The sequence below is a fragment of the Nilaparvata lugens genome, chromosome 13 (assembly GCF_014356525.2).
Source record: "Nilaparvata lugens isolate BPH chromosome 13, ASM1435652v1, whole genome shotgun sequence".
Lineage (NCBI taxonomy): Eukaryota > Metazoa > Arthropoda > Insecta > Hemiptera > Delphacidae > Nilaparvata > Nilaparvata lugens.
The window spans coordinates 28,311,093-28,324,399 of NC_052516.1; the positions used below are offsets into that span (position 1 = coordinate 28,311,093).

The 13,307-nt window shown below is 34.0% G+C and overlaps 2 protein-coding genes across 5 annotated transcripts in view; both read right to left on the reverse strand.

Moving 5' to 3' along the window:
• Positions 1-5,456: 5,456 nt before the first annotated feature.
• On the reverse strand, positions 5,457-6,546 carry LOC111063016 (nuclear nucleic acid-binding protein C1D-like). Its single transcript, XM_022350705.2, has one exon. The coding sequence runs from the start codon at positions 6,293-6,295 to the stop codon at positions 5,855-5,857; it is 441 nt and encodes a 146-aa protein (XP_022206397.1). The 5' UTR covers positions 6,296-6,546; the 3' UTR covers positions 5,457-5,854.
• Positions 6,547-12,320: 5,774 nt separating this feature from the next.
• LOC111058311 (heat shock protein 68) overlaps positions 12,321-13,307 on the reverse strand; it is a 29,387-nt gene continuing 28,400 nt past the window's right edge. For all 4 annotated transcript variants that reach the window (XM_039440239.1, XM_039440238.1, XM_022345822.2 and 1 more), the window contains exon 3: positions 12,321-13,239. In XM_039440239.1, coding sequence (XP_039296173.1) covers positions 12,933-13,239 — 307 coding nt within the window. In that variant the 3' untranslated portion in view covers positions 12,321-12,932. The remainder of the gene's footprint in view (positions 13,240-13,307) is intronic.

The following is a 13,307-nucleotide window of genomic DNA, read 5'->3' on the forward strand; positions in this document are numbered from 1 at the left end:
CCATTCCATTTAAAGGAGTAAACTTGAGATTGAGTCAAATAATATTAACTCAGATCAAGTAAAACATAAAATGTCTTGAGGGGGGCAATAGCAGTACTCGCCTACTAGTATAAATTCTGCTGCTCTTGTATTTAGTTTTAGTTTATCAGAGATTGACAATGGTGTAATAACCGAAACCGGTCTTTCCAATTATCAATAATCAGTGGTTTTTTGACAATTTCTTAGTCTTTTTCATTCAATAAAACATAAAAAATAAACTATTCTACCATTTAAAAAATACTACTCTAAAGTCTTTAAATTATTTTTATTTTAAGAGAAGAGCACTCCAAAAGGGTTTATGCCTAGGTGTGTTTATGTTTTTGTCCTCTAAAGCAAAACAGAAAATGTTAAAATAAGTTGTTTTTTATAGTGGATTTTCATTACGGTGGTTTTTTTGTATTTTTAGCCGGTACAATGTTTTGTAATAATATTTTGTGCGAAATAAATTAATTTTTGAATTGAATTTTAAAAATATATTACGAGAACGTTCATAAAAACGTTTTGTGATTCATTGAGTGAACCAAGCAGTAAACTCTATTGAGAGCAGATAACTTGTATTTTCTCAGAACTCTTCTAAGTTGACATTAACATTGTTCGTTGAGCAACTTGATAAATTTCTCAACAAACTAGTAGTAAAATCTGTAGTTTTGGTCTCCTAAATATATTAGGCAGCTATATAGATATGCATCAAGTTTTCATAGATCTTGTTTTTTCTCTATCAATAGGCCTATAACGGAACATTAGCCTATTTTCTCCATTTGATTCTTATAAATAGCATTAATAATCAATAGATGTAGTTGATAACTTGTGTTTATATCCGTGAAAGGAAGAAACCGATTTTTTATGTTAATATTGAAAAGAACTGAACGGACAAAATTATACAGTTTGGACTAAAATGATCATTATTCTAATTTTATGCTTCTTTATTTGAGTGGAGTGACTTTAAATGAGCAACTTATAAGTGAAAATACTCATATAAATTACCAATAAATAATCTAAACACAGCTAAAGTATTTTTAAATATTTAAATCCAAGCATGAAACGAAACATTCACTTGCATCAAAATCAATATTTGTATGTATTGGGCGTCTATAATATAAAGTCAAAGTAATTTTAAATATTTTATTTGTGTATTTTATAGTAATAATATAATATATCTATATGAAACCAATGCATTCCAAATAAAATACAGTACTAGCATAATTATGAAGAGAATTTATTATGAGATGTTGTTGTACAACACTTGTTGATAGTTCCATTGGATATAAAACTGGTGTTTTACAGTAAAAATTACTCACTTTTGTATAGAGGTAGTGGGGAATTGGATGCATTTCACTCTATTAAATGATAGAAACACGAGTGAATGAAGAGACACGCTGTGAAACACGAGTCATATTTGCAATGAAATTGATTCTCCTCAATTAAACTAATACTAATCCTGTTGAGGATTGATTCTACTCAATATTTAATTTTTTCTACTCGATTTTGTTATGTACCTGCACTGTCCGGAAAGTAATGTAAATTATTTTTTTCCGACGCCATTGTACATTCTAGAATGCTTAGGCGATGGGAGACTACACTCTGTACAAAATTACTTTTGACTTGAGATGGACATGCGCAGCAGAGAAGGCATAGAGCGGTAGGGATACACCGGTGGCGATGTTACCGTTCTGAACCGGCCAGCATTCTGTAATTTCCAGTGAGTATTCAAGCGCTCATGTTAAACTTACGAAGTTTCCTCTCTCGAAGCATTCAGTCGACTGACTCTAATCGACAAATTGGCAACTGCGCTTCTACCTATGACTCTATCCATCACTGTAATTGGCTGATCTCCCTCCATTTCTCTGCGCCGCAAATTCCTGCAAGTCTAAAGTAATTTTGTGTGGAGTATAGTTTCCCAGTGCACTCTGGAATATACAATGGTGTCGGAAGAATAATTTATATTACTTTCTGGAAAGACCATGGTTTTTCCCATTCAATCATATCTCTCGAGAATGGAAGGAATTTCTAGTACATAATTAACTATAGTTTGAGATCCTTAAGGTTGTGCATTCAATAATTTTTTTCTCTTTTTCCAATCTATTGGACAGGTTCTTAGGACATAATCTATGCAATTGAAATATTTTTATCAGCTTCTGTTAGCTAACAATAGGGCTTCAAAAGTCACTTTTTTGAGGCAGATGGTACACATACCCTACAAAAACTACTGGTCAGAAAAAAATGAGAAAAATATGCAAGTCTCCTCTTCAATATAGCAAAAAATACGTCGACTTTGTTTTTGAAAATCTGAAAAAAATTGAATTTTATCCATTTTAAACTCCTTTTCCACATTCAATCCTATAGACTATATTCAGTTCTATAGACTTCAAATTCATAGCAACTTGTAGCGCTGTTCTTGATGAATAAAGTTGATGCTTAAACTTATTTTATAGACACAATAATAGCCGCTGGTATGTGTACCTTTAAAGCACGGTTTTACGCCTGCTATGCTCGGGCAGCAAGTGAATGGTACAGCTGGAGCGATCTAGCGGAATTAGTTTGTCCCTAGAGCTAAGCGCTTGACGTTAAAATCCTCCCCTATTTCTGTACATCCCACCATGAAGCCTGTTACTTTGTTGATAATTTGTTCCTATTTTGTGTAAGTTGAATGAATTTGAATTCGACTCTGTATAAGTGAGAATAAATCCAATTTCAATAAATTGTGTATCAGTTCAAATATAAGTCGTTGGGTACAGTGAATGTAAATCAACAAAAAAGTGTGAATGAATATGTTAATGAGAAATGTAATGAATAAATAATACCATAGAGAAACAATAGCATAAATAGATATCCCATGATATAGGGCGTTTATGTCGCAACTTTTACTGTTATCTCAAGCCGGTAGTCCACGTAGTTCTTTCCCGTGAAGCTTTATGACGCTGGTAATCTCTCATATTGTGCCGTTCATACACTCTTACCCGGTATAATTTAATACAAAAATTATGTGGCACCACATGGGGCTCATCTCCATCAACTCTGAGGTGCTCAAGCCTTGTTCTGGTGTATTCTGCTGCCGAGTATTGTGCTTCATCCTGGATGAACAGCTACCACACTAAGTTGTTGGATGTGCAACTTAACAACACAATGCGCATTATTAATGGAGCCCTGAGAACAACACCAGTTCCCTGGCTACCTGTTCTTAGTGGGATACCACCGCCCAATCTGCGCATATGTCAGGCCCTACTGCGACTGCACAACAGGATATGCTCCAGCCAGCAGCTCCCAATTCATGAGGATATCCCAGACCTGAACATGAGGAACCTCAAATCAAGAAGGCCAACAATAAAGCTGGCAGAGCGCCTCAGGAGTGAGAACTTTTGTTTGATGGAGAGAGGAGGCACCCCCTATAATTCCAGATGCTCTCAGACAGTGCACCAGGCAACCAGGATTTGACCTTCCTAGACACGCATGGGTCGCATTAAACCGAATCAGAACATTGCACGGTAGATGCAAAGCATCTCTTTTCAAATGGGGCTTTATAGACTCTCCAGGATGCGATTGTGGAGCTCCATTGCAGACAATGAAACACATTGTCTATGAATGTGACAGACGTGCCTACCTGGGTGACAGTAATGACTTTACTGTAGCAAGCCCTCAGGCGATCCAGTACATTTTAAATTTGGACGTGCACTTGTAATCAGTGCGAAATTACAAGGACTTATGAATAAGGAAATGCCATACGCTATATATATATCTTACCCGGTCAAAACAGTAAAAATCGATAATAATCGGCTTGAGATAACAGTAAAAGTTGCGACATAAAAGCCCTATACCATGGGATATCTACTTAAGCTATTGTTTTTCTATGATAATAATAAGCTACTAATCTTATACGTATTATTCATTTTTTCAGTACCTACTTTCTTACATATTATTTCCACTTCCGGATCGTTTCAGAGCACTGGGCTACATTTTCAACATCTTTTGATACTGTTAGGATGTTTGAGATTAGATTAGGCATTAAAATGATACTTATGTACTTTCAATGTTATTGTGTATTGATGCATTATTCATTCACATAAATTTAGAAATAAAAGTACCCTTTTAACATTTATTTTCAATTTTTCACATGTTGTGTAACATGAACAAAAGTTCATTCACACATAAAAATGAGTTGAAAGTTCGAAATTCACACTTGAAGAAGTTCCAAAAAAATGAATGTTACAAAAGTACTGATTTTAAACTTAAATGTACCGTGGTAGTACCTTAGTTATTTATTTATCATTTAGTAGTCATTTTCAACTTCTAACATACAAGTAGTAGCCCTAAACAAGAAATTTAACATTATTTATTCAATAGACTACTGTAAGTTGAAGCTTTGAGCACACCTAAGCGGGAAGAGAACGGTAAACGGGAATAGGACGACTTTTGATATAAAATCGGCTTAATAACATTCCCGCGCCGGTGTGCACACTGCTCAAGCCAGTAATAAAAAATCTAAATATTATGTAATTATTACCAACAAGTTTAGTCGGTTTTTGTAGAGATTGTTATTACTGTACACATGAAAATAATATGAGTGAATGTACGTTTTCACACCTACCGATGGTCGGCAGACATTTATCATCATGACACCCAGAATGTCCTCCGATTGGCCGTTTTCATACATACCGATTCCTCCATCTCACGATACGAAGCTCTCAAATTAACTGATTAGGTTGAAATTTCAAGAATCAGCCAATCGGAGAGCTACCTACCTGTTCTTCCGTGTCGTCGAGGAGTCGGAAAGTGTGAAAACGGCCAATACAATAACAATAATGGAGACTGATGATAAATGAGAAAAAAATCAAGTGGCGAGTTGAGTACAGTCGTGAAGCTCGTGAAAATTTTTGGTCGTATTTTTTTGGGGGGGGGGGGGGGGGTGTTGAGATTCAAGTTTTGATCTATTTAAAAGGCAATTCTTTACTTTAATAGTCCAAATTTATCAATATATCTTTTCAAAGTCAGGATAAACAATATGTTGTTTATGCTAAATTAGATTTTGAACTTTGAACACACCAACTCAGAGAGAGTGGTGAAAAAAATATTATAATAGTAGCCTAGTATTTGATCGCTTTCATCATGTATTAGCCTATAATTATTGGCTTCATTCACGGAGAATCTTTGATCGGATTCGATATCAATCAACTGAAGGATTTGATCCAAGTCAAATAGAAGGCAAGAAAATTTTAAATAGCAACAGTTAGAAAACTGATAGGCTAATTGAATACGGTAATTGAAAAATGTTGAATGATTAAAACATAAAAAACGCTATTCTAAGCATTAGTGTCTAGGTAGCTACGACATCCAATAATAAAATACAAATACTGTCTAGTTTGATCAGAAGAGAAAGTATCATTGATTGAAATTTTTGAAGGAAAAATATGAAACATATCCGGTTTATAATAATTAATGAAGTTTAATAAATTTGAGTCAAGAAGATATCAAATGTTTGACAAAATAAGATTAATAGAATAATAAATAATTTTTAACATAACTAACCGTACTAAAAAGTAAAGTTAGTAGTTACTATTAGACATTACTTTTAGACGTCTATGCATTGAAGAGAAATTAGCTTCTTGCTACGCTTAAGTAACATCTTTATCAAAAGTTAAATTAACTGAAGTTAAAATTTGATAAATATTTCATTAATGCTTGCATTTATTCCATTAATGCAAATAAATCATGTTAAAAATTATAGGTCTATAAACCTATTTAAAGGTTCAAGAATTCAAAATTGAAGTTTCAGTTCATAGTTGAAAAATTACCACTCATGACTCATGAGATTTCCATTATTCTATGCACAGTCCATTTGATTATCGTTGACACTAGAGTTCAAATTCTGATGACTATTTTCTTCAACAGACTTTACATTTTGAGAGTCTTCCTTATTTTTAGGTTGCCACAAAGAATGCTTAACAAACCTTTTTGATGCACCTTGGTCTACCTTGGGACGGAATTTCCTGTCATGAATCACTTTTGATTTGGCAATATAAGTTTTAATTCTATCAAGTTCTTGTTTTACGGGATGTTCGTTGGGATCAATTCCCTGAGTCTTAAGATAGGCGTAGAAAAGAGATGTCACTGTAAACGATTTGAAAAGGTCGTGACTAACTTTCTTTGCCAAAGCGTCCTCATCATTATCAAAGTTCAATGAATCTGACTTTTCTAGAATCTCCTTTAGCAGTTCCACTTTAGTGTGAAGTTTATTGATAGTCGATTTTACTCGTTTATCCATTGCATACACTCCACTAAAAATTACAATTTGAAAACGTAATTTATAGGTTTTTAAAACCAAACAGTTTCGCTGAACGAAGAATTCTCACACATATAAGATGAGTATCATACCTGAAGAACTTTTGAATAATGTTGTTTTGGATAAAATTTCTTGTTAATAAAAAATAAAACTGAACTTTTGTTTGAATTTAAAAACACGTGAATAGGTTAAGTTCGTCTGTATTTTGAGGTTATGTTTGCTAACAAGCAAATGCCATCTGGATCCAGCATAAGATGCCAGCGCCACACTCTTGCCAAGCGGCTCGCTGTTTATATACACTGGGCGACCACTCGTCCTCACTCTCGCTCGCTTGTCACATTTGTACGCACTTGTCAAAAGTGTAAAAGCGGCATTACAACTTCATTAACATTCAACTTCAAGCTTTTCTGAAATAATATTCCGTTTCAACAGAATTATTGTTTTTAACAAAACAATAATAAATTTATTTATTTTTTATTCTAAAATTATTTTAGGATATCCATGAGTTGTTTGTACTCTCAGCACATGCAAAAATACAGTTTGCATTTGAGAGGCAAAATTTTTTCAATATGAATAATTATTATTATTGCACCAAAAGCTCATTCATATTATTATCTGGTACTCGTTAAAAACCAGTTGAATTTGAATGTGAATAATTATTGTACATTAGATATTGAGTGGTTTCTGAAATCAATTTGAAGCTCATTTTTTTGCAAGCCGGACACATTCCAGTATAATGTCTCCCGGCTACATAGGCCATAGTCCTTTTCAGGACAATCTAGATAGTTACTTACTCAGAATAGCACAACTTAATATTGAAGGCATGACAAGAGCTAAAGGAGAAATTTGTGGAAAAATGAGTAAAGATCTCAAAATTATTGGCATCATACCGATTCAAGAAACACATGTAGCAGCGAATATGGATAACAAGCTGAAGATTCCTGGCTATACACTTGTTAACAGTTTAAATCACGCAGGTGTGCTGAGCTGATGACAGCATGGGGATACACCTCTGATCCTCTGTGCCAATGTGGACAAATTCAATCAATGAATCACCTGATATCTGAGTGTCCACAACACTTGAGCCACATATGGCGACCACGTGCTCTCCTAAAATTTAAAAATTGTAGATTTCTGTTATTTGTTGCAACACGTGCCCTGAACATATTGTATTTAAGAATATGAACGCTCGAAGAGCTAGAATAATAAAAAGAACCGTTTCTCGAAACTATTGAGAATGCATTTGAATAGCTTACCTAGACAGACGCTGGGGCATTATTCTTTTGAAAATAGTTTGAGACAAAATCATTCTTTCCTAGAAATTTGCTAACAGCATTCCTAACGTCAGTCACAGACACGTTTACAATAGAAACCACATGGCCCACTGTGCTTTGTGTCAACCCTTGTATATATCTATAGCATAAGTTGATGGCAGGTGAATGAAGATTGTGAATAGCGATATAGATATATAGTTAGGAGAGTAGTAAATATAGATATGTAATTTTCAATGTAACCACGTGGTCAGCATATGCTAGAAAGGGCTAGGGTCCAGGTGGAATTATGCTTTTTGATATTTCAAAGGTGGAAAGATAGGTTAGGATTTTGCTTTGAAATTGCAATATGCTGGAAGGGATTAGAGGTTTTTCAAATAGTTATGTTTATTGATGTTTTAAATGTAAAAGGGGAGGTTGAGGGTTTGGTTTTTGTTTTGAAATGACAATATGCTGACTTAGTTATAGTGTTTTTCAAAATCAGTTAAATAACAACTGTTATATTCTATTGATTATATTTTTCAAAAGTACTCTTCCTTTTATTAAATAAAATGATAATATATTGATTATTATATTGAATTTAATGATAAATCATCATTGGATGATAATAATATCTTCATCAAATAGAATGACGATTGGCTCCAGTTACAGTGCTCGGTAACCATCATCACAAAGAACGTTACATTCAAAGATCTGACTGAATGGAACGGGAAAAACCCGTTGCTGACGCATGCGCGATACGGTGCTGTCTGAGTCAGAGAGCGGTTTGTTTGCCAAGCGGCTCGCTGTTTACATACACTAAGCGTCCACACTCTCGCGCTTGTCGTCACATTTGTACGCACTTGTCAAAAGAGTAAATGCGGCTTTACAACTTTATTAACTTTCAACTTTTAAGCTTTTCTGAAATAATATCCTGTTTCAACAAAATTATTGTTTTTAACAATAATTTTAAAATATGCATGAGTTGTCTGTGCTCTCAGCACATGCAAAAATACAGTTTGCATTTGAGAGGCAAAATTTTTTCAATATGAATAATTATTTCTTCCCACAGATACCTTGGAAAGTGACCATTTCTGCACTGATTGCAGGCCGCAAAGAATCACTTTTCCGCTCTAGTGCGCAAAGTATTACTTTGTGTACTCCAGATTTGCAGCATGACAATGCAAAATAGTAGGTTATATGGAGCACCAGTGCAGGAAAATCAAAATTAAGTTGGTAACACTGACTGTGGTATAGTGAGGTGCACATTATAGGACCGGTTTCCGAGCTCGGGATTTAGCTAAGTTCTAGACTTTAACTGGCTTTAACTGGCGTTAACGTAGTCAAGGACTTGAATAGACTCTGGAGTTTAAAAATCACGTTAGACTCTGGAGTTTATACTTTCGCTTTCTGAGTGAAGGGCTTATAAGTCCAGGACTTGAATTAGATTCTTTCCTCTTTCCGAGTCAAGGATTTATCAAAAATTGTTAAGTCCAGGACTTGAAACAGCGTGATTTCAAACCCTCGACTGGGGTAGGGTTTAAATTCAAGTTCTAGACTTAACTAGGCAAACACAATTCAGTTATTGCTTTTGAGTAGATAAAAAGCCAAATAGATGTCATGGAATACCTAAATTATTTGGATTAGTTCATCTAAATTCATAATTTATAGTTTGCAAGTTCATTTTGGAATAAAATTGTATCAGAATCGTGTGTAAAAAACTAACCTCATTTTACTAACCTCATATGTTTACTAACCTCATTCTCCTGTGACATAACCTGAAAATGTTCAAGAAAAATAATACAAGGATTGTCTCAAAATTTATTCTCCAATCTGAATTTTATTAATCAATGTCATATTCATCATATTAATAATCAAAACAAATACGTTTTCAAACTCAATAGCCTAATGAAATGTTTATTCCATAATCAATGGTTGGGATCAATGATCAATAATAGCATAAAGTAAAATTAAATGTTTATTCATTCACCTTTCAAAGGTTTTTGCTTTGAATAGGCCTACAAAGAGATCAAAACCTATTTTTACAAACTAGTTTGGAGAGCATGCTCATTTGAATTATCCCGCTGCAATCAGCTGTTTCTGTTTTGCTATAATGCCAACAATACAACAGCAAAATATTGTAAATTTCCCTCATGTTTACTGCATTTAAGTCCTGGACTCAAATAAGTCGAGAACTTGATAGACTCTGAAGTTTAGAAGATAAAATCGTGACTCAGAAAGTCAATTTAGACCCAAGAGCTTATTTCAGTCCTGGACTCTGTAAGTCCAGAACTTATAGATCCCGAGCTCGGAAACCGGCCCATAATATGGCAGTGGAGAATGGCGTTGCCTTGCCATTATGTGCCTTGATTAATTCAGTTATTATTATTCAATTTTAAATAAATCAAGGTTTTTATTAATAATAAAATTACACAGAATAACATTTGGTCGATTTCAGGCAATTTTACCCACAATTACCCACTTTTCATATTCAATGGTAACTGTAGGAAAAATTTAATGTGAAATACATGTGCAAAGTTCGTTTGCTGCACTCAAGAAACCATTATTCCGCACTCGCCCACGGCTCGTGCATGAAAGTTTCTTTTGGTGCAGCAAACTGTCACTTTGTGCACTATAGTGAGGTCCACGTTATAATGACAGTATTTGATCAACTTTGGTTTTGCTATCCTTCTCTATCATTCGGCAAAGCCGGTGGTACTATCCTTTTCTAGGTCCACAACGATGACTATTATGTTTTTGACAGTGTAGAAATATAATTAATTAATGCAGAGAATCGGCATCGCTATTCTTCTATCTATATCTACTGCCATTATAAAGTGAACCACACTATAGTTGCACAAATAACTATTATCGCACCAAAAGCTCATTCATATTATTCATTATCTGGTACTTGTTGAAACCCAGTTGAATGATGAATAAATATCATTGGCGTGCTACCAATTTTGTCCAATAGGTTTGATAGTATTTCACCTATCACCCAAGGAAAGTCATCGGTTCCAGTTACAGTATACTAACATCTTGATAAATCATGAATGGATTTAATGCCTATGAATAAGAAGTCCAGTTCAGAACAAATCAAATTATAGACAAATAATATAGAAAATAGACACGTCATCAATTACCAACCTCACTAATAAAGAATACAAGTTTACAAAAATATTATATCTATTATTTTCAATAAAACTTTATTTTAAAACTGTTTTGAAATTTTTATTTAACTTTTATGTTGTTTAAAATTATGTGTTTATTCAGAAAAGAACTTTATCATAGTGAGTTATTCAACATTAGTGTATCTGATAAATTCCCGGTAAAATGTTAAGTCCGCATATTGATTACACCAATATTTGCTATCAAGTTTTATTGATATTTTGAATATCGAATTGAAGATTTAATTTTAATCGAGAAAGAATGTACTGTCACATCATAAAGCTCTCCAACTTGTTCCTTCCAACATAGATAAAATATTTAAATATTGGAAAAGATCTCGTTTTGCTTATAAAGCATTCCATTCTCTAGAAGAGAGGATAGAATAAAAGAGGATATTATTGAAAAACTTTCAGTTAAATTGCTCATTGATTATTTCTTATTATTAAAATCTGATTCTAAACATGAGTCTCAATTCGATTCAATTCCTCACAACAAATTGTATCTCCATTTTACTTCTTAATAGAAAATAGATAAATTAAATATTCAATGGAGAGGATAAAAAACTGATTTGAAGTTTCAACCTACAGTGAGGTCCTTGTTATAATGACAGTAGAGAAAGAAAGGGGAACAGCGTTGCTGATTCTCTGCTTTGACACTGCCTCAATAGAGGATAGCTGATACCAGTAATATTATCTGTTCAATGTTGATTTTAAAAAATGAATCATAATTTATTCGTCCAAAAAAATATTGTTAAATAATTAAATAATACATTTTCATAATAAAGATTATAATAGTTTGTTAATTGATAATATTTTTACATTGTTAAAAACGATATAGAACGCTGCAAAGCTGGAAAAGGATAGCACTATTGGCTTTGTTGAATGATGAATAGACAAGAATAGCAACACCAATGTTAATCGAATACTATCATTACTGTATAACAGGGATCTCACTAGAGTTGTTCAATACTTTGATTTTATATCTTATTTTTCAAGTAACCTGTTAAAATAGGAACTGTTTGTTAAAATTTGTTGTATGAAATTAAAACTTGAACTGTTGTACTTTCAAAAACTTAATCATCTTGTATTTATATCTAATCATTACTATATTTTTGATCAATTTTTTATAAATTCATATAAATTTAAAGTTCAATAATAAATTCATAATTAACCTTTGTTTTGCCTTTCACTTTATACATTCCCTTACACACGACCCTGATCTATCTATCTTTATCTTTTTCTTCAATACTATTATTAGTTCAGTGAGTGGAATATAAGTATCCACACAGTGAGTGAAATTATAGTAAAGTAATTATTTTATCAATCCAAAGTGATTGATTGGCGCCGGGCAAAATACCGTATAGAGTGAGGGAGTTCGAAACCCACTCTAAACAAAGACCGACAGTGGGAAAGAGTTCACACTCCTATCATGGAGGGCTGACACAAGTTCATGATGCTGGAGAAGAGGCATGTCAGTGGCTGCACAACTTACTTGATTCCATTAGTATCTAACATATTGAGTGTAAAATTATGTTTTTTCCAACTTTGGCCTATGAATACATATGCATCTATACCAGTTGAATGATAAATAGACAAGAATAGCAACACCAATGTTAATCGAATACTATCATTACTGTATAACAGGGATCTCACTATAGTAGTGCATAATATTGTCAGTTTACCTGTCAAGGCGATTTGAAAGTTGACTGATTAGACATTATATGCTCCCAGTTGTGTGAACATTTATCAAATTTAACTGTATTGAAATTATAACATCTAAACAATAAAAATATAAAACCACAATGTTAATAATTTTATAATCCAACTACAAAATACATAAGTGCAACTGACCAAAGGCTTTCAATAGACAACAGTAGCATTCATTAGATACTCTATTGATGTAGTAAAAGACGGATGTCAGAATCAATGAACAGCTTTTGCTTCAGCTAGCTTTCAGCAAGCCTACTAGCAACACAGTTATAGAGTTGAAATTGAAAGCACAGAAGAAGGAACCCTGTATGTTCTCTCCTTTGGGTCGAAAGCTTTTTTGTCTTTGCTAAAAATAACACTGCATAAAATGCTCCTAATCTGTCCAACATAAAATATCTCCATATTTTCTGTTCACAAATCCAATCTAACACTGTGAAAAATACTCCTAATCGGTCCAACATAAATTTAATTCCACATTTTTCGTCCACAAATCTAATCAGCCTCCTCAATAGTGGGGCCCTCGTTCGAGTCGCCTCGCCCTCGATGGAGCTTGGTCATGATCGGCGAGCACACTCGCTGCAGCTCGGACATGCGCACATCGCACTCGTCACATGTGGCTTGCGGGTTGTTCTCGAGCCACTCCAAGGCCGCTTCACACTTGTTGCCCGCCAACGAGATGTCAGCCGGCGTGAGGCGTGAGCCTGCCTCGGCTAAGGCCTGCTTCACACTCAACGCGTAGCTCTCCAGCCGGTTCCTGGCCGCGACCCGCTTGCGTTGTCTGTCGTCTTCTGCCTTGTATCTGTGATCAAATAACAAATTTATTATTAACTGTATTTTTGTACTGTCAAATAAAACAAATTGAATGGG